General features: G+C 44.1%; 1 protein-coding gene across 1 annotated transcript in view; it reads right to left on the bottom strand.

Annotated features, from left to right (window-relative positions):
* The window catches only part of smpd2a (sphingomyelin phosphodiesterase 2a), a 31,371-nt gene extending 9,072 nt beyond the window's left edge, over positions 1 to 22,299 (bottom strand). The window contains exons 1-8 of the mRNA XM_052106000.1: positions 22,216 to 22,299; positions 20,801 to 20,897; positions 14,566 to 14,642; positions 12,636 to 12,729; positions 11,898 to 11,987; positions 11,376 to 11,458; positions 9,355 to 9,487; positions 9,157 to 9,261 (exon numbers count right to left, since the gene is read on the bottom strand). Coding sequence (XP_051961960.1) covers positions 9,157 to 9,261; positions 9,355 to 9,487; positions 11,376 to 11,458; positions 11,898 to 11,987; positions 12,636 to 12,729; positions 14,566 to 14,642; positions 20,801 to 20,897; positions 22,216 to 22,265 — 729 coding nt within the window. The 5' untranslated portion in view covers positions 22,266 to 22,299. The remainder of the gene's footprint in view (positions 1 to 9,156; positions 9,262 to 9,354; positions 9,488 to 11,375; positions 11,459 to 11,897; positions 11,988 to 12,635; positions 12,730 to 14,565; positions 14,643 to 20,800; positions 20,898 to 22,215) is intronic.
* Between the last annotated feature and the right edge of the window lie 450 nt (positions 22,300 to 22,749).

The following is a 22,749-nucleotide window of genomic DNA, read 5'->3' as shown; positions in this document are numbered from 1 at the left end:
GGAAGGTAACAGACCTCAAGGGGTACTCACACTTCTCGACCTTGGCATACAATTGGTGCTGGATAAGACGCTTCAGGACAGCTCTCACCTGGATGATGTGCTCCTCGAGGGAATCAGAGTAAATTAGGATGTCATCGATGTACACAATAAGGCACCTGTTGAGCATGTCCCTGAAGACGTCGTTCACGTAAGATTGGAACACTGAGGGGCTGTTGGACAAGCCGAACGGCATGACCCGATATTCATAATGGCCGCTGGTGGTGGAGAAGGCGGTCTTCCACTCGTCCCCCTCCTGGATGCGGATCAAATTGTAGGCACTTTGGAGCTCCAGCTTAGTATAGATCTTGGCCGACCTCAGTTGTTCCAGGGCTGAGGGAACCACGGGCAGTGGGTATCGGAATTTCACTGTGACGTCGTTCAGGCCACGATAGTCGATACAGGGGCATAACGAACCGTCTTTCTTGCCCACGAAGAAGAAGCCGGCTGCGGCTGGAGAGGTGGAGTGTCTGATGAACCCCTTGGCCAGTTCCTCCTCTATGTAGGACTTCATGGTGAGGGATTCAGGTTCTGACAGGGGATAGATTCTGCCACGGGGTGGTGAGGCTCCGGGAAGGAGCTCGATGGCGCAGTCGCTGGAACGATGTGGTGAGAGTTGTGACGCCTTGGCCTTGCTGAAGGCCTCACTGAGGTCAGCGTATGCCGGAGGAATCGTGGGGACAGTGTCGGAGTTCCTTATGACGTGGGCAGCCCCCACGGGGGTAGGTCGGCTGGAGCGTAGGCACCTCATAGAACAGGTGGGCCCCCACTGAGTGAGCTGATTCTCCCGCCAGGAAATTTGTGGGTTGTGTAGTCGGAGCCAGGGAAAGCCAAGAATCACAGGGTTGCGAGGAGCTTGGATGACGTAGAAGCGAATAGTTTCCGTATGAAGTGCCCCCACCTGCAGGAGGAGGTCTCGGGTGGTGTAGCACACTCTGCCGGATCCCAGGGGGCGACCATCTAGCGCCGCCACTGTCAAAGGAGGGTTACACGCCGTCAGGGGAATTTTATACTGTACACAGAACGACTCATCAATAAAATTCCCCGCTGCCCCCGAGTCAATCAAAGCTTGGGTGTTAGTACTGGTTGACCGGAAGGTTATTTTAATGGGCACCTCGAGACAGGTGCCTGGTAAAGTAGAGGAAACGAGCAGACTCACCCCAGGACGTGAAGCTTGTGAGGGACGCGTCGGGCAGTTGACGCGCTGATGTCCAGCTTGACCGCAATAGAGGCAGAGGCGGTTGGCGTAACGGCGTTCCCTTTCCTCGGGGGAGATATGTGACCGGTCGACCTGCATGGGTTCAGAAGTGTTGGTTGTCTGGGGCACCGGTGAGAGAGGTGTCGTCCACCGGGCTGGGCGTCTGGAACGGATAAGGTTGTCTATGCGGATGGCCAAGGTTATGAACTGTTCTAGGGAGATACCTTCGTCACGACAAGCCAGCTCGGATTGGAGTTCTGCATCAAGGCCCTTCCGAAAAAGGAGTTTGTGCGTGGATTCGAGCCAGCCGGTTTGAGCTGCGAGGGTTCGAAAGGAGAGTGCGTAATCCGCCGCTGTCCGCGTGCCTTGGCGGAGAGCCAGAAGTTGCTCGCCAGCGTTCTTGCCGCCCTCAGGGTGATCAAAAACATCAATCAGACTTTGTCGGAAGGATTCGAAGGTAAATTGGGCAAATCCGTGGTTGGTCCACAATGCGGTCGCCCAGTCGAGCGCCCTGCCAGTGAAAACGGAGTTCATGAGCAGAATCTTGCTTTCATCTGTGGGGTAAAGTGCCGGCTGCTGAGAGAGGAACAAGGAGCATTGCATGACGAACCCCTTGCATTTCGACGGCGAGCCGTCAAACTTCTCGGGCAGCGTGAGTCGCGGGCTTGCGGAGGTTACTAAGAGGGGCGTGGCGGTCGCCGCCGAGCTGGCTTGTGTTATAGCGGGTGCCGGTGCGGGTGCCGGCTGATGTAGTACCTGCATGGAGCGCATCATCTCCTCAACAGCTGCCGTAAGCCGAACGAGCTGTTGTTGTTGCGCTGACAGCTGATTAGCTTGGGCTGTGAGTTCCTCCGTCATGCGTGAAATCACCGCTGGATCATGGTGTGGCGAAGTCTTCTGTAATGAAGCCTCAGGCAAGTTGGGATCCATCTGCGGTATTTTATTGAAAACAGCACACAGGTCGTACAGGCAGGGTCAATGGCAGGCAAACAGAGAATGTAGAAGGCAGGCAGAAGAATAACAAGAGCAGGCAGAGATCAGGGCAGGCAGCAAACAATCGTTGAACTGGGCAGGCAAGAGGTAAACAAGGCAGGCAGCAAACTAACAGGGTCTAAACAACAGGCAGGAACGGTACAAAGAACGACTAGAATATAAACTGGATACAAACTTGCTTGGTTGAGTCGCCGGAGCAAACAAGACTTCGCAATGAATGAATGAACTGAGTGGCTTTAAATAGAGCGTGGGAAACAGGGAACAGCTGTAGAGTAATCAGACCTAGGTATGCGGGTGTTTGGGAAATGTAGTTCTAGCGATCAATACTCCGGTGAATCAGATCTCCGATGACTGGAGAGGGAGGCGCTCTCTGTGTTCGTGACAGGTAGTGTGTGTGTATATATGTTTTAAAACCATTCATGGTAACATTTGTGAATAAAACAAAATATACTTACTGTATATTTCAGTTCTCATTCTACAGCTGCGCTTAAATGCCACGTAAATAAAAAAAAACAACAACTACAATTTTGAGAATAAAGTCATACAATTTTGAGAATAAATAAAAAATTACAAGAAAAAAGTCGAAGCATTATGAGAATCAAATCTAAATAATTGAGAATAAGTCACAAGCAAAGTATCTTTAAATTGATGAGGTGAACAACAACAAAGTGGACCATCTGGGTCGTTACACACAGTAAAAACCATTAACCAGGGAGATAACATTGGCTGTGCAACGTTTGTGGGAAGTTTTTGCAAGCTCTCTGCTCTCATGAATGAGGTGTGCATTAGTACAGGAGTTTTCAACTTGTGGGCACCTGTCAATGGAGGCGCAAGATACAGCCAACGCTGGACCTCCTCCTCAGTCACTAACCCACCTTGCACTCAAGTGAAGTGAAAAATGATTGGAACGGCTGAATTACATAGGCCCATTTCAAGACATTGTATGTGGTATCATCCTCTCAGTTATAGTATTGTTTTGAGAACAAAAAAAGCATACCAAGCATCACGCACGTCGACTGGGACTGCGCAAATTTCTGTTTGGGACTTTTTCCTGACTACATTTTGTTTCCTGCATAACCGCTGCAGTGTCCGGATCCTAATAATAACTTTTTGCTGAAACACAATGAATTTCTTTATTCCAAATCCTATCCTAAAGTATGAATTGTCTAAATCATCCACATCCATCTCTTGTATTAATGAAGCTGCTGGCTCGGCGTATGATCAATCGTTGTGATAATGACGCACATTTCTGCTTTATTCATGCACTATACAAATTTAATCTCATAATCCTACAACTTTATTTTTGTAATTTTTACTTTATTCTAAAAATTGTTTAAAATTGACTTTATTCTTGAACTTTATGACTTTATTCTCGTAAAAGGCATGATATGAGATTATTCTCAAAACATTTCGACATATTCTCATAATACTCTAGCTTTATTCTCAAAATCATAGTTCCCCGTCTGTCGCTCACTTCGACGTTGTGTCGAAGAAGCGGCTCTAGGGGTCTCTCTTGAGTGCCGAATATACCTCTGATCTATGAAAAAAGGCCAATGAGAAGTTGGCAGACAGAATTTGCATGTCCCGCCCCCGGACATATGGTTATAAAGGAGAGGAAATGCATTCAGAAATGTTCTTCGGAGCCGATGGTCGTGTATGCAGCGAGCTGTTGGATCAATGGCTCCTTCTCTGTACGGCAGTGCAGTTTGCCCCTGGGCACTTCGACAGCGCAATACTAAAAGAGTGTTGTATAAAAGAGTGATTTTCTCTAAAAGAGTATTTTCCTCTTAAAAGAGCAATACACAGGGGCGTTGAATAAAACACATCTTTAAAAAGATGCCCTTCCGCCACTGTGTAGTTCCTGGATGCGGTAGAGTGCTCTCCGCTTCAGACGGCCACAGGCGCTGTCTCGTGTGTCTGGGCTGCGATCACACCGAGGCAGCATTTGTGGATGGTTCATGTTCTCACTGCGACAACATGACCATGGCAACGTTGCAGTGGCGTCTTTCCTTCAACCGAAGGAACGCCACTCCAGCTGTCCCCCGCATCGCTCCTTCTTCCCACGGGATTGAGGACAATGCGGCTGGCGATGGAGGCGATCCGGGGATGGCAGCTGGAGCGGTTTCACTGGGTACGTCCCCGCGAACCTCCTGCCCCCCAGCACGCTCGTTGACTTCCGTCCAGGCTCAACACAACAGCGGCTCACCTCACAGCCAGCCTGCCTATCCTCTTGACCCCCCCGAGTTGGAAGAGCTCGCAGCTGCATCGGAGAGCGGTCCGGCATCTGACGCGGATGACTCGTCTGGGCTGCTACCTTCGGGCCAGCACGCCCAGGCTGAGGCTGACGCCCAGATGTCCGACATGCTCATCCGCTCTCACTACGTCCGACATGCACATCCGCTCTCACTAACCTCGACGGCAGAGCGGCCCACAGGTACACGGTGATTCCCCAAGTGGATAGGGTGGTTGCGATCCACCTGTGCCCCGAGAACGCCGCCACCTGGCGGGGTCGCCCTGTACTCCCTTCCAAGGCCTGTAGGATGACGTCATCATTGACTGCTAAAGCCTACAGTGCCACCGGATAGACCGCTTCTGCCCTGCATGCCATGGCCCTCCTGCAAGTCCACCAGGCCAAGGCACTTAAAGATCTGCACAAGGGTAGTCCTGATCCCGACGTGCTGCAGGAACTGCGCTCAGCGACCGACCTCACCCTCAGGGCCACGAAGGCCACAGTGCAGTCACTCGGGCAGGCAATGGCCACACTCATGGTTCAGGAACATCATCTGTGGCTGAACTTGGTCGAGATGCGCGAGACGGACAAGACACGCTTCCTCGAAGCCCCTGTCTCCCAGTTCGGCCTCTTTCGGTGACACCATCGAGGACTTCACCCAGCAGTTCTCTGCCGTGAAAAAGCAGAAAGAGGACATCTCACACATCCTGCCCCACCGCAACCCTGCCACCAATGGCCAAGCCCTGTCTGCTCACCAAGGGCGTCCCCTGCAGCTAGAAAATGTGCTCCACCTCAACCCGGGCCCAGCTCTCAGCCCCAGCATCGAGCACCCCGCAGGAAGCGCACGCCCCCCATCTCACGGACCCCCTCGAGGACCCGGAAGGCTCCCAGGCACTTCTGAGACAATCGACCCAGAGACCGAGACGTTCGCTCCGGAGCTGGTAAGCAGACCATTCCGTCCCCTGGTGGAGGGCCAGGAGGAGAATCTTTATTGTAATTTATTTCATTTGCTGCACCCCTCCGGGGCTGCGGTACCCACATTCTCAATAAAAGAGTGATTTCCTTTGTCTCTGGGTCACCTGGCCCACAAATGCCGTTATCACGGCACTCTGCCGCCAGACCTCGACTGTCCCCCGGCCGGCTGGTTCTGACGAGTCTAGAGGACGCCAACGCTGGACCTCCTCCTCAGTCACTAACCCGCCCCTTGCCGGGTGTGCGGAGCAAGGTAAGTGCTTTGAGTCTTTTCTCAGCTCCAGAGCTTGGATGCGTGGCTTTCACTTCGCAACCCATATCGCTGGCTGGCCAGGACCATCTGACTCGGTTACGCAATTCAGTTTTCCAGGCCCCCACCCCCCTTCGCGTGTGTCCGCTTTTCCGCAGTACACAGCAAACATGCCAAGTCACTTTGCATGGATATAGAAGACACAATAGAGCCTGTCCCTCCAACCGAGATGAAGAAGGGTCTCTACAGCCCTTACTTCATCGTACCCAAGAAAGGCGGCGGTTTACGACCAATCTTGGACTTGCGGGTTTTCAACCAGGCCTTACACAAACTCCCTTTCAAAATGCTCATGCAAAAACATATTTTAACTTGCATCCGGCATCTAAATTGGTTCGCAGCTGTAGACCTGAAGGACACGTACTTCCACGTCTCAATACTGCCTCGACATCGACCCTTTCCACTCCCGAGATTTACTATGTGCCCACAGGGACCAGGTGCTAAGGCACCACAGCCATTTAGGGCTTCAGGTCAACTGGAAAAGAGAAAGCTCGCCCCGGTTCAGAGCATCTCTTTTCTTGGCATGGACTTAGACTCAGTCTCAATGTCAGCGCGCCTCACCAACGAGCGTGCGCAGTCAGTGCTGAAAAACCTAGCCACCTTCAGAACAGGCACAACGGTTCCTTTAAAACTTTTCCAGAAGCTCTGGGGCATATGGCATCCTGGTTGATGCATATTAGACTTCTTCAGCACTGACTACAGACTCGAGTCCCAAGACGAGCATGGCCCGTGTGATGGTCACCCCCGCCTGCCGCAAAACATTCAAACCCTGTACAAACCTCTGCTTTCTGTGGGCAGGAGTCCCCTTGCAGCAGGTGTCCCGACGCATCCTGGTCATGACCAACACCTCCAGATTGGGGTTGGGGCACCGTGTGCAACGAGCACGCAGCTGCGGGCCGTTGGAAAGGGGCTCAGCTGCGCTGGGACATCAACTGCCTGGAGTTGCTGACTTTTTTCTTTGCCCTGCGGACTGAAGTTGCTGCGTGCCACTCACATCCCCGGCAACCACAATGTGATAGCTGACACGCTGTCGCGACAACGCTTGCTCAGTGGAGAGTGGAGGCTTCACCCCCAGTCGGTCCAGCTGATTTGGGAACAGTCCGGCAAGGCTCAGGTAGACATGTTCGCCTCCCAAGAGACCTCCCACTGCCCGCTATGCCCGAACAGAGGCTCCCCTCAGGTCAGACACACTGGCACACAGCTAGCCTACAGGGCTGCGCAAGTACGCATTTCCCCCAGTGAGCCTTCTTGCACAGGTGCTATGCAAGGTCAGGGAGGATGAGGAACAAGTCACTCTAGTGGCTACCTATTGGCCCACCTGGGCTTGGTTCTCAGACCTCATACTCCTCGCGACAGCCCCTCCCTGGCAAATTCCCCTGAGGAAAGACCTTCTTTCTCAGGGACTGGGCACGCTCTGGCATCTGCACCCAGACCTCTGGAACCTCCACGTCTGGCCCCTGGACGGGACATGAAAGATCTAGCTGATCTACCACCTACTGTTATAGACACGATCAACCAAGCCAGAGCCCCTTCCACCAGGCAACTTTACGCCCTAAAGTGGTGTTCTTCTCAGGGCGAAGACCCACAAAGGTGCACAGTCAGGTCAGTGCTCCCATTTCTGCAGGAGAGGTTGGAGGGGAGGCTGTCCCCATCCACCTTGAAGGTGTATGTAGCTGCCCACCATGACGCAGTAGACGGCAAGTCTTTGGGTAAGCACGACCTGAGGTTAAATCCCTCCCGGCCAAGCCTGTTCCCCTCCTGGAATCTCTCAGTGGTCCTCTCGGGCCTAGAATCAGTTGGACTCAGGGCCCTCTCCTTAAAAGCGGCCCTGCTGATTGCGCTCGCCTCCATCAAGAGGGTTGGGGACCTGCAAGTATTCTCTGTCAGTGACACTTGCCTGGAGTTTGGTCCGGCAGACACACATGTGATCCTAACACCGCGGCCGGGCTACGTGCCCAAGGTTCCTACCACTCCCTTCACAGACCAGGTAGTGAACCTGCAAGCGCTGCCCCGGGAGGAGGCAGACCCAGCCCCTTCGTTGCTGTGTCCGGTACGTGCTTTGCGTACGCAGAGGTTTAGATGCTCTGAGCAGCTCTTTGTCTGCTTCGGTGGACAGCGGAAAGGGAACGCTTTCTCCAAACAGAGGCTCTCCCATTGGGTGGTGGACGCAATTTAATTGGCCTATCGCACCCTGTGCCCCCCCCATTGTGGGTCCGAGCACACTCTACAAGGAGTGTTGTGTCCTCATGGGCACTGGCCAGAGGTATCTCCCTGGCAGACATATGCAGAGCAGCTGGTTGGGCAACACCTAATACCTTTGCGAGATTCTACAATCTCAGGGTAGAGTCAGTCTCGTCCCGTGTTTTCTCAGAGCCGGTAGAACTCGGTAACACGCTGACGGATTGACTGGGTGAATCACTTGCACTTAGCGCCTTTTCCCTCGGCTGAGGTAATACCATGCACTTTAACTGGGTAAGACCCCCTTACCCTCATGCGTGTAAGGTCCCCAGCCATTTTGCTCTATGCGAGAAACATAGAGAGAAAAGAGGCCCGGCTAGGCATGGCCCATTCCCATGTTGGCAAGTGTTGCCTTGTTCCCCTGTCTAGGGCAACTATAAGGGTTTCCGACGACTTTATGGGGCATTGGGGAAGGGTTCATGCAGTCTGATACAGCTGGTCGTTTTGGCATGCAAAGTACCTGCCCGCTCCTGTGTCAGCAGTACACGTATACGGCTCAGCGCATGGCGTGATTTAAATTGGACCCTTAATGTCGCTTCTTCGACACAACGTCTCGTTCCCTCCATCAGGGAACCGAGGTTACATCCGTAACCTAGGCGATTTTTTTTGTAAACATGGCACTAAAATGCCGTACTAACATTCTGTACGTGTCACACTTTTTAATTTACGAGTAATCGGGTACTAATTTTTTTGTGGGTTAGAGTACTCCACAACAAAATTACTTGATAATGCCCACCCCTAATTCAATTACTTCGTTAACATGGTTAGTCATTTTAGAAAGGCTGCTTTACTGTACCTACAATTGTAGCCTAAAACAATGCCTATTAATCTATTTTGCAATTTTATTTAATTTTTTCAATGGCCTGAGTGATGTCATTTGAAAAAGGAAAGTTGTTTTAGAGGTAGAGCAGGTTATAAAATTTTTATGAAATATAACATTTTGTTTTTCCTTTGGAACAATGCAATGATGAATCATGGGAAAAAAGGCCAGGAATATGTAAGAAAGTAAAAAGGGTCAAATTTAATGTCATGTTGACTTTCCATTTTACAGTCAATATAACTATTTGCTTTCAAATCTGACATCACTAATACATTTATAAACAGATTTTACCTTAAATTGTATTTAATTAGTTGTTGCTGGAAATTATAGCTTTTAATTAAGTGTCCTGATGATTATTTTACCTTCATGAGAATGTAGTCAATCCTGATGCCTTTCTCAAATGGAATAAGATCTTGCTTCTTTGTAAAGTGATTGTCTGCTATAAGAGTGTGGCCATCTTCACACCCCTGCCAAGGGCAATAGAAAGTAAAGATTCTCCTTTCACTTTGTGTACAAACAGGAATTACAGTGAAGCGAATGTGCCAATGAAGTGATCTCACATCAAATGTGGCTGCTTCAGTATAGCAGTCTCTGAGTCCAGTGTGAGCTCTTAGGAGACGGTTCCCAAGGTCCTGAGGGTGCAAGTTCAAATCCCCTCCCAGAATGACCATGCCTGCTCCACAGGATGTATGGCTAAAGAGGGCATACAGAATGGAGGTATATAGTGGACAAAATTAAATAAATTAATACATAAAATTGCTAAATCAATAAATAAATGCATACAGATATGAATGTTTAGCATAATTAATTAAGGCATTATATATATATATATATATATATATATATATATATATATATATATATATATATATATATATATATATATAATGAACAAATTATATAGTGGACAGAAATCAATTAATCAATCAATGAACCATGAGATGTTGCAAGTAAACATACTTTCAAATGTGAAATGGAACATCAGGTGTTTATGTAAATAAAAAAATATTTATTTATGTAAAAAAGTAATACTTTATTGCAACATTTCATGATCTATTTAATTATTTCATAATATTTATGTACAGTGCCCTCCATAAGTATTTGGTCAGGGAGAAATGTACATAATGTTGGCAGACTGTCAGATTTTATTTGATAGGATTCACATCCAAATTAGGTAAATGGTTTAGGAATTACAAAATGTATATACACATACCTCCCTTTTCAGGGGCTTAAAAGTAATTGGACAATTGACTGATCATGTTTCATGGCCAGATGTGGGCTGTTCCCAAGTTAATTCATTAAAAAGTAAGCAGTTAAAAGGTCTGGAGCTGATTCCAAATGTGGAATTTGCATTTGGAAGCTGTTGCTGTAAACTCTCATTATGAGGTTCAAAGAGCAGTCAATGCACATAAACTGGCCATCATTAGGCTGAAAATATCCATCAAAGAGATAGCAGAAACCTCAGGAGTGGCCAAATCAACAATTTGGTACATTCTTAAAAATATTTTGTCTTCTGATCACAAAATTATTTCCTTGGAGAAGAAAAACCACTTCATAGAAACAAACCATGTTAGGAACACTCCAGGAGGTAGGCGCGTATCATTGTCAAAGCCTACAATCAAGAGTAAACTTCATGAAAGCAAATACAGAGGGTTTCCCACAAGGCGCAAACCACTGGTAAGCCTCAAGAATAGGAAGTTTGCATTAGACTGCAAGAAAGCATTTAAAAAAGCCTGCCAAGTTCTAGAACACTTTTCTTTGGACAGATGGAGCTACAACCCAGTCTATACCGGGCGTGTCCATTGACGAGATGCAACGGTTTGATGCCGTCTACACTGGAAACATCGTCAGGAACACTCTAAACCATTTATTTGTGTTGTTGGCTGTAAAATGGAATGGGACATGTTTACTGTTGGACACTTCCAGTATAGACAGCATCATTGATTATAATGAGTTCTATAGCTTTTGATGAGACACATTGCGAGAGGATGGGGCTTCACAGTACTGATGGGCAGTGACCCAAAACATACTGTGAAAGCAACCTAAGAACTTTTCAAGGCAAAGAAGTGGAATTTTCTTCAATGGCCTGACCTCAGCCTGATTGAACATGCATTTCACTTGCTGAAGACAAAATTTAAGACAGAAAGACCCATAAACAAGCAGCAACTTAAGACAGCTTCAAGAACTGGCAAAGCATCATTAACCTGACAAATATTGATATATGTGATTAATTGTGATTCTTCTTCTTCTTTTGGCTGCTGCCATTAGGGGTCACCACAGCGGACCATCTGTGATCCGCATATTTGAATTGGAACAGGTTTTATGCTGGATATATGTGATTATTCCGATTAAATAATCAGCTTGTCATGTAATTAATTCGAAAAATTGTAACTGATTGAAAGTTACATTAAAATATGTATTTATTTTGTCCACAGTATGCCATCATAACACGGTACAGGCTTACAAAGTGAATTTGACTCTAAAAATATGTAACCTCAGGTCTTTTGTCAAGTATGCACATCTTTCTTTGTTACTTTCTTCTTTCTTTACCTGTCAACCATCAATAAACATAGTCTCTTACCGCACAAATTGCAGTAGTTCCCACGACTGCACAATTCTGTGTGGCAGGTATTCATCTTGCACTCTGGAGTACTCTGCATGTAACTGAGAGGAAAAGACTATCATTACTAAAATAGCACAAATGTACCAAATAGAACTTGAAGAATATGTCACGAAATGTATTAAAACCAGCCTGGATTGATACTTGATACAGTACTTTGTATATAATTAACCGCATTACAACTACTATACTTGTTCTTTTCTGAAGAAGTGGTGCTTGCACTCATGTAAAATTCATATAGAGAGAAAATAATACAGTAGTTATGCTTAGTTTAGTGATAATCATAAGCCAACAAGAAAGACTGACACAACCGTTGGGTTTATTATTCATGAAACAGTGAGTGTCCTATTTGTAACAGCTAATAACAAAAAGGAATGTGCTGGCAACAATGATGTCAGCAGCTTCCAATTCTGTTTTCATCCCAGTGTGGAAATTTCTTTAAGAAATTTATTTTATTTTAGGTTCTGGCAAACTTTGACTTACATGAGTAACATAGACGTGTGCCTTCAACCTGAACACGTCTAAAATGACCAATCCCACTGCTTTACCTCCAAACCAGTCGCCATGGCACAGCTGAGATGACACACACACACACACACACACACACACACACACACACACACACACACACATTAAGATAGATTTAGAAAATGTGTCATGTAATGCATGGGAGGTTGTAATGTAAGTCACTGTTATGGACCAAAACAGGTATTCCTCTACACGATTTAGTCACATTCAGTCTCATTTTTCAAATCATTACGGCTCTATTATAATTATATGATACACATAAAGTATGTATGTCAGGGATACACACTAAATTCTGATGTAATGTTTGGCCATGCCTTTTCTTAGAACAGCTTCTGTAGATGTTCAAAGGCCATCCATATACTGTACTGTGAATGAACAGTCAGTCGGTCATCATCACTCAGTAAAACCCAAAGTGAAATAGAAGGTCTTTTATCACCCTGAAGTGGTTTATCCCATTTATTACATGGTTGCTTTCCAAAAAATTAATAAATGGATATAAAATATTACATTACATGAGATGAAAGAGACAGCAGAGTGATGCGAGAGTCATGAAACTAGAACAGTTATGTACATAGGAAATCGGTTGCCTGGGAGAATGGTAATATATACAGCTTAGTCGTCATTAAACAAAAAATATTTGACTAGAGAATGCAGCGATTGACCAATCAGACTCAAGTATTCCAAGTAACTCACCATATATGGGTAGCCATTAAGAGAGTACTGGTAGAGCAGTGCATCTTGGATTCTGTGTTTGGAGAACACAGCGAGCCCACTGCCAATAACTCCACTGTAAAGACACCAGTATCGGATAATAGAGCGTAAGTAAAACTAATATTTTCTAATGTACTGAATATATGGATAAAATATAATGAAATATAAATATACATATATCTGAGTACATGTAAGGGATAATCCATGGCTAGGTGTGAGTTAAACTATTTTAAATGCACGACGTGGAGGCGAAGAACCACTTGACGCAACGCCTACGATAAGTGCATTTAAAATCGTTTAACACACACCTTGCTGTGAATTATCTCGCTTATACCATTGTCACTTGCCAGATTTGATTAGTTACAGCTGTCATAGATTTTTACAGTGTACATTTTGACTGGAAGAATACAAAATAGCAGTTAGTTGTATCTAAGGGCTGTTAGATCTATAGCTCCACCTGTTCTAAATCAGAAGCAGAGAAAAAGTAGTGTGACCACATACATAGGTCAGAAATGTGAATTGAAATGCACAATTCAGAAATAATAATATCCACACAATGTAGAGGGGTTGGCACTCCAGAGAAAATGTATTATTTAATTTACAAACATGGCAGTGACCGTAAAAGTAACACTTACTGTACGATAAGGGGAAAACCATTCAAATCCCTCTGGAACCTGCAGATTTTGACCTCTCAAACATTGGTATGGTATCCATCAAGGCTGCAGGACTGACTGAATTAATGAAATCGCAATTTGTCCTTGCACTGTAGTGCTTCACCACAAAAAACAGTGCTTCTCCTTCAGCGTTTGAGTCAGAGATGTGTGAGACAACACACAATACATGAATCGTCTTGCATCACTTTGTCGGACAGCAAAATATGCATTTAATAGGTCCAGATTTCCTTCTCTCACCCTCTTTGCAAAACAAGCTGAATTCCATTATATTAGCTATGCTGGTTAAAGTGGTTACTAAATGTTTTCAATTCCTGTTGTTCACTCTGCTTGCACTGTAATGTTATGTTGCTATGGTTATAAATAGCGCATCAATATCAAACGGTGATTAATACTGACCAGAACTACCTCTGTATTCAACGGTTTAAACCATATGCATTACAGCCAATCAGAATAGAGTATTAAAACAGACAATGATATAATGATAAGGATAAGACAGAAGCTAAGGGTCAACTGCAAAAACTCTGTAAATAACTGAATAATCAATCAAGGTGTTATCTCCAAGACAGACTTTTCAGAAACCTCTTAATGGAAATTTTGTCATCATTTACTCACCCTCATGTAATTTCAAACCTGTATGAATACTTTCTTCTATGGAACACAAAAGGAGATGTTTTGAAGAAAGTTCACGCTGCTGTTTTCCATAAAACGAAAGAATACAACAAAGGGTTGTCCAGTTTGAATGTGCAGAAGGGCAAACATTCATCGTTTTCCAGGATCGTGGAAACCTTGTGTGAATGAGATATTAGAGCAAAATTTTCATAGAATATTTTGTTTTGGTCTAATTATCATTCAAAGCTAAAACATGACTTCAGAAGACTTGGTATATACCACAAAGTAGTCATTTAGACTACTTTTATGGTATGCTTTTTGGTGCTTGATAGCCCCTCCCTAGTCACAGTCTGTGTTCATTGTGTGGAAAAGAGCAGCATGAACATTGTTCAAAATATCTCCTTTTGCATTTCACAGAAGAAAGAAAATCATAAAGGTTTGAAATTATGTGAGGGTGAATAAATGATGAACTTTTCCATTAAGTAGGGATTTATTTCAAGCCTATCCGTTCTCCTTCATACCATCTGCAATAATCTGGAATGTGTGAGAGAGTTCAAAGTCTCTCTTTCAAAATCACAATCACTTTGAAGTACAAAGCAATATTGAAAGTCACTCCATGTCATACTGACCTCTTGAAATAGTGAGTGTGAGGATGAGAGGAGGAAAGTTTATTCTTCAGGAAAAGGAAATCTTTTTCACTCCATACCTAGAAAAGTGAACAAGATACCAAAATCAATACAAATGCCCGTTTACGCAAATTTCACACAATGTTGAAGTGTTATAATTTTACATAAATTAAGAAGAAGAAGAAGTAGAAGTAGAAGAAGAAGAAGAAGAAGAAGAAGAAGAAGAAGAAGAAGAAGAAGAAGAAGAAGAAGAAGAAGAAGAAACATTGCACAAATTTTTCTTATGTGCATACTAGAAAAACTTTCCTGGTCTCTTACACACTGTCCTAAACAGGTACAACATGAAAAAGAAAGTTTGTGCTCCTTTTGACCAATGAAAATCCATGACTTTTCCTATTGTTCATTATAATGAATTATACAAATTATTTTATAGAGATCACACCCATAGAGTAATTTCTAGCAATTAAATATTTGTAATAATTTACAATAAGGTTCCATTTGTTAACATAATTAAAAATGAACAAACAGTGAACAACACTTTTAACATATATATATTTTTCTTGGTTAATGTTTATTTCAACATATACTAATCAAATTCTAAAATCAAAAGTTGTATATGATAACATTAGTTAATGCACTATGAACTAATATGAACTAACAATGACCAATTGTATTTTTATTAACTATCATTAACAAAGATTAATAAATGTAGTAAAAATGTTGTTCATTGTTTGTTCATGAACCTGATGAAGTGATGTTAACAAATAGAACATTAAATTAAAGTGTAAAGTGTTACCATTATTTTAACAGCATTTATGTTAATTAATAAAAATACTATTGTTCATTTTTATAATTTATATTAGATTATACTTCATAAACTAATTTTAACATATGCACATTATACACATAATCATATATGTTTACTTAAAAACGCTAATAACAATTATAATTATATATATATACACTCACCTAAAGGATTATTAGGAACACCATACTAATACTGTGTTTGACCCCCTTTCACCTTCAGAACTGCCTTAATTCTACGTGGGATTGATTCAACAAGGTGCTGAAAGCATTCTTTAGAAATGTTGGCCCATATTGATAGGATAGCATCTTGCAGTTGATGGAGATTTGTGGGATGCACATCCAGGGCACGAAGCTCCCGTTCCACCACATCCCAAAGATGCTCTATTGGGTTGAGATCTGGTGACTGTGGGGGCCATTTTAGTACAGTGAACTCATTGTCATGTTCAAGAAACCAATTTGAAATGATTCGAGCTTTGTGACATGGTGCATTATCCTGCTGGAAGTAGCCATCAGAGGATGGGTACATGGTGGCCATAAAGGGATGGACATGGTCAGAAACAATGCTCAGGTAGGCCGTGGCATTTAAACGATGCCCAATTGGCACTAAGGGGCCTAAAGTGTGCCAAGAAAACATCCCCCACACCATTACACCACCACCACCAGCCTGCACAGTGGTAACAAGGCATGATGGATCCATGTTCTCATTCTGTTTATGCCAAATTCTGACTCTACCATCTGACTCTACCATTCTGTCTCAACAGAAATCGAGAATCATAAGACCAGGCAACATTTTTCCAGTCTTCAACTGTCCAATTTTGGTGAGCTCTTGCAAATTGTAGCCTCTTTTTCCTATTTGTAGTGGAGATGAGTGGTACCCGGTGGGGTCTTCTGCTGTTGTAGCCCATCCGCCTCAAGGTTGTGCGTGTTGTGGCTTCACCATTGCTTTGCTGCATACCTCGGTTGTAACGAGTGGTTATTTCAGGCAAAGTTGCTCTTCTATCAGCTTCAATCAGTCAGCCCATTCTCCTCTGACCTCTAGCATCAACAAGGCATTTTCGCCCACAGGACTGCCGCATACTGGATGTTTTTCCCTTTTCACACCATTCTTTGTAAACCCTAGAAATGGTTGTGCGTGAAAATCCCAGTAACTGAGCAGATTGTGAAATACTCAGACCGGCCCGTCTGGCACCAACAACCATGCCATGCTCAAAATTGCTTAAATCACCTTTCTTTCCCATTCTGACATTCAGTTTGGAGTTCAGGAGATTGTCTTGACCAGGACCACACCCCTAAATGCACTGAAGAAACTGCCATGTGATTGGTTGATAAGATAATTGCATTAATGAGAAATTGAACAGGTGTTCCTAATAATCCTTTAGGTGAGTGTATATATATATAGTACATCTGGAAAGTATTCACAGTGCTTCACTTTTTCCACATTTTGTCATGTTACAGCCTTATTCCAAAATTGATTTGTAAGGGGGCAAGAAGGAAGCGAGAACCGGCTTGTCAATATAAATAATAATTCAGTGAAAACTTGAAAAGCACAAACATAAACACACACATAACGGACATGCCCGTAATTCTCTCTCTCTCTCGAACCATCGTCACCGGCCGCCTTTATCCCTCGGGTGCGCGATATTCTGACCCAGCCCCCGCGGCAGAAATCTGGGGCTGGCCGCTCGAACAGTGGGCAGCCCGCCTAATTCCTCACCTGTCCGGGGAAGCTCAACTTGCGGCATAACAACTGCCGGCGACGAACCTCCTTACTCAGACCTGAAGAGAGCCATTCTGCAACGGGTCAGTCAGAGCCTGGAAGAGAATCGGCAGCTTTTCCGGGGCATGAAGTTAGAGAAGTCAGATCGCCTGTTTGCGTTTGCTCAATGGCTCTGGGACGCCTGTCAGAGGTGGCTGCTCGAGGGGGACCGCGATGTCGATGGAGTGATCAATCAGGTGGTGCTGGAACAATTCGTCCAACGGCTGCCCCGGAAAACGGCGGAGTGGGTCCAGTGCCACCGCCCGGCGTTGCTGGAGGAGGCTGTTCGTCTGACGGAGGACCATTTGGCGGCGATCCAGAGGGCGGACGAGCCCTCTTCTTCTTCTCTCTCTCTCTCTAACGCCTGGGCCGGCCTGTTGGAGGTGCGGAGACCCGGGCCACCTCCGGGATCAGTGTCCGCTGATGGAAGTGGGGACGGTGGTGCAGGTCTCCGACGTCCCGCAGGCTGCCCCCGATCGGGCTGGAGCATACCGGATTCCGGTAAGGATCAGGGGGGGTATATACCAAGCTTTGCTGGATACCGGCTGTAATCAAACCACCATCCACCAACGCTTGGTTCAACCCGGGGCTTTGGGTATAGCTAAACTGGTGACGGTGAGGTGTGTGCATGGGGATGTTCACGTGTATCCCATGGTGACTTTGGTAATTAAATTCAGGGAAAAAAAATATAGTGTGGAGGCAGCGGTTAGTTCCCACCTCGCTCATCCGCTAATCTTGGGCACTGATTGGCCGGGTTTTAGAAATATTTTAGAGAGGTGTGCGGTGTGCGATGCATTGGCTGGAGAGGCGGAGCCGGGGATGTCCTCGGCTGCTCCAAGTGATGAGGGAAGGGGTGAGGTTGCCGCCCCTCCTCTCAGGGAGTTCCCTGAGGGGGACTTCCCTCTAGAGCAGTCGCCGGACGAAACCCTTAAACCTCGACCAAGTGAGAGTTACTGATGGTCAACAGGCGTTTACGCGGGTTAAAGCCGCACTTTGTGGGGGGGGGGCGCTTCTTCATGCACCTGACTTCTCTCTCCCTTTTATTTTGCAGACAGACGCTTCAGACAGATGGCTGGGGGCTGTACTCTCGCAGGTGGTGGAGGGGGAGGAGCACCTGGTGCTGTACATTAGCCGGAAGCTCTCTTTGAGGGAGACTAAGTACAGCACCGTGGAAAGGAGTGTTTGGCCATCAAGTGGGGGGTCCTCACCCTCCGGTATTACCTGCTGGGGCAGGCCTACACCCTCTGCTCGAATCACGCCCCACTCCAGTGGCTCCACCGCATGAATGATACTAACAGCCGGATCACCCATTGGTACCTGGCTCTCCAGCCCTTTAAATTCAAGGTGGTCCACAGACCGGGGGTGCAGATGGCTGTCACCGACTTTCTCTGCAGAAATGGGGGTGGTAGACAGGCCGGGGGCGTGGTAGTGGGGGCGTGGTCAAGCGCCCATCCGGGAGAGGAAAGCGGTAAGGGCACTTACACCTGAGCTAAATTATGCCTAACACCTGTCTCTAATTTCAGTGAGCACGAGGAGAGTGGCATAAAAGCAGACCCAGAGCCTCCAGTCGGGAGAGAGAATCCAACAAGCCAACCCAATGCACTTACTGTTGGTTAAATGTGGTAAACTGTATGGTAGAATGGCCAGACGGAAGCCACTCCTCAGTAAAAGGCATATGACAGCCCACCTGGTGTTTGCCAAAAGCCACCTGAAGGACTCTCAGACAATGAGAAACAAAATTCTCTGGTCTGATGAAACAAAGATTGAACACTTCCGCCTGAATGGCAATCATATCTGGAGGAAACCAGGCACTGCTCATCACCTGGCCGATACCATCCCTACAGTGAAGCATGGTGGTGGCAGAATCATGCTGTGGGGATGTTTTTTCAGCGGCAGTAACTGGGAGACTAGTCAGGATCGAGGGAAAGATGAATGCTGCAATGTACAGTGACATCCTTGATGAAAACCTGTTCCAGAGCGCTCTGGACCTCAGACTGGGGCGTAGGTTCATCTTCCAACTGGACATCGACCCTAAGCACACAGCCAAGATAACAAAGGAGTGGCTACGGGACAACTCTGTGAATGTCCTTGAGTAGTCCAGCCAGAGCCCAGACCCAATGGAAAATGGCTGTGCACCGACGCTCCCCATACAGCCTGATGGAGCTTGAGAGGTCTTGCAAAGAAGAATGGGAGAAACTGCCCACAAATATGTGTGCCAAGCTTACAGCATCATACTCAAAAAGACTTGAGGCTGTAATTGGTCCAAAGGTGCTTCAACAAAGTATTGAGCAAAGGCTGTGAATACTTACTTGTGATTTTTTTTGTTTTTTTGTTTCGTTTTTTATTTTTAATACATTTGCAAAGATTTCAAACAAACTTTCACGTTGTCATTATGGGGTTTGTTTGTAAAATAAAATTATGAATTTAATCATTTTTGGAATATGGTTGTAACATAACAAAATGTGGAAAATGTGAAGCGCTGTGAATACTTTCCAGATGCACTGTGTATATATATATATATATATATATTAGTATAGGTTGAAATTAACCAAGGTTACTAAATGCTGTAAAAGTATTATTCATTGATAGTTCATGTTTACAGGTGTAGTTAGTTAAAATATGTTTTTCTTCTATGCTCAGCTCTAAAATATTTCACATTAACTATGGAAATTTCCTTTATATATCTAATTAGCATGCTTCGAATTCACAATTTTGTGAATTTTCATATTTCCATGATCGGAAACTTTTGTCAGTTGCCAGATATTGGTCGTGTCATGCTCACTGAAAAAATAAATAAAAGAATTGTGTGTGCATGTGTAAATATATATATATATATATATATAAGTAAATTCAACATTCACACATGAAAAAAATGAATGCTCTAGCTTATAAGTAAATATTATTGAAGATTCTTCATTATCTTTTCAATGTGTAAATTAATGAGCTTGCATGGTTTTACTGTTTTCAAGTGTTAACATTACATTTGGTAAGTTTTCTACACAAATTTACTCATTCATGATCAAAAAATATCTGTGTTGAGCTTTGCATGCGCAGCTCATTTGCCTAGTTCATATAGCCAGTAATGCAAAGTGATGTCTCATAGACTAAATACAGTAGCATGCATTAAGCTTCCCTGTAAAAAGCTTCCATTTGTCATATGATACGTGATTTAAAATAAAGTTGTTGTTTTTTTTACATACATGTATTTCATATTTGTCAAAAACTTACTGTATTTACTCAAATGTTTAAGTAAAATTTACTCACACACTTTAATAAATTATTAATTAAATAATAATTACATCAAGTAGATTTAACATAATTTTACTTAGTAATTTTACTTAGACAAAACTGTGTGCAAAGACTTGCTAAATAATTATTAATTAAATATTACAAGTCATTTTTTTTCAGTGTGGGTAGCCCCACCCACAGTTCAACTTCATTGGCCCAAAAATCTCCATGCAGCTGTATGTTAAACATCAAATATGTGTGGCTGTGATTGTGTTACATTGTGTGAAACTGTGTTGCACAACACCTGGTTAGGACAAGGATTTATTCATATATACAGGGAAATTATGTTAAATTAGATGCTAAAGCCACAAGGACATAAAACTGAACTGAATCCCTGAATCCATTCAGAAGACACGGGTTTAAAACATTTGAAACTGTGCAACCTACTTCTTGTAGCAGGGCGACATCATGCTGTTCTCTGTCCAGCAGTTCTGCTATCATCTTGTACCGCTCTGCACAACGTTTACTGAGGAATCGAATTCCCCTAAAAAGCACATCCACCAGAAAATGAGAAACACACTCACAAAACCACAGTCACCATTGTCTTGTGAGACACTTCTTTTAATCAACATGTGAAACCCCAATTACATTAGAATAACGTTTGCACACGTGAAGCCATTATCCTGCGCATACTGTATAAAAACAGCTGACCTCTGACCCCATTAGATTCACAGCTTTGTGTGACATCACATGCATACTTTTAATCAAAAGCTGAGTCTTCAAATGAGTGGAAGTTTTGAAAAACACATATTTCAGTTTTAGCTGTACAATCACAGGCTGATCTCTGCTGACTTTTTGGCTGTTGTTCTGGAACATGGTGCTGACAATGCTGGCTGATCAGCAGAGCAGGAGGCCCACACTGCATGTCATGTGACTGCTGCTGCAGCCCAGTCAGCTCATGTGCTTTCACCTTCATACTTACAGAGACTTCTACAAAACAGCTATAATTAATCATAAAAGTCGATTACCTATTCAATGCTTTGAGATCTGTTATTAATACAAAATGTGCTTCTTTTCTCACATGCTATGAGATCTTTCCTGACCAATGATTTATAAGTGTAATTTTTTTTTCCCTTCTCTTGTTCTGTTCACATATATGGCTTGGTGAATGTATTTGCAGTGTATTTATCTTTATGCGATTTATTGAACTTTTGAATCAAATGTAAATAAAAAAAATATCATAAAAGATTTACCAACACAGTCTATATATTATGGCTAAATAAGACAAAAGTGATATTATTTGGTTAAAACTCATATATTGGATGACAGAACTTAATGGATGAGAAGAACCCGATTACTTCAAAATTATAAAATTTTCTCGGCACTCTTTAACGTGCAGCAAACTGATAAAGCATCCGTAAATAAGTACTTGCATTATAAATTAATGAAATAAATCCAGCAAGCTCCAGTTATCTCATTTTAAACTTCAAAGAGAGCTGGAATTCATCTAAAAATGATTAAACCTCACAAATTGCATTATATGCAGATGCATGCTTATACATGAAAAATAAATAAATAACGTTATAATGGACCTCATTTCAGTAAAAAACTTTAAATGGATGTAAAAGTAAACTACTAAAAATGTAGGCTACAAAATTGTATAATTAATTTAATTCATACTAAAGCGTTAACAAGCGTTAATTAGCCTAATTAAAATTAATTTAATAAATAAATACAGCAAGCTTGCAAGTTTATTAAGTTGAGTGAAAATGACAAAAGAGCGCGGAAATTCCCAAATTCATTGGCATGATAAACCCGCTTTCCCAGCGTCATGTGGCGCGGAGAGTTTCATCTGAGCTCACCAGCAGTTGAGAGAGAAGACGCGCAGTTTGGTAGGCCGCTCCGTTGCCATGGTGCCGCGCAGCTCAGGCTTCAGTCAACTCCAGCAAGAGCGAGTCATTTGAGACCGCTTTAAACCCAAGTAGGTAGGCTATAGCTGCAGGCTGGAGAAATTCAAAAGGGGGCGGGATCTCCAAAAGAGGGCGGTGTTACTAAAAAAAGGTTGCACCTTCGACTAAACGACTAACTTTTACGACTAAAAAACTAGCGGCACACCACTATCCCACAGGCTAACCATCGTCAATATTTTTTCCTTTTCAAGAACTTGTCCATGTTTTCTGTCCATCTTAGTAGCATGTTTACTTGAAATTCGGCTATGCAAAATATATATAAATAAATAAGTCACATAGGTAGGCTACGCTGTGTGGTCAAGTGGTTTTTATTGTAGTTCAATCATATACAGTTAGTACAGTACACAGCAAAACGAGACAACGTTACTCCAGGACCATGGTGCTACATAAAAACAACAAAGGACCAACACAGGACCACATGAAGAC

The sequence above is a fragment of the Xyrauchen texanus genome, chromosome 35, assembly GCF_025860055.1.
Source record: "Xyrauchen texanus isolate HMW12.3.18 chromosome 35, RBS_HiC_50CHRs, whole genome shotgun sequence".
Taxonomy (NCBI): domain Eukaryota; kingdom Metazoa; phylum Chordata; class Actinopteri; order Cypriniformes; family Catostomidae; genus Xyrauchen; species Xyrauchen texanus.
The sequence above is the reverse complement of the archived record's forward strand: the minus strand, read 5'-3'. Positions and strand labels throughout refer to the sequence as shown.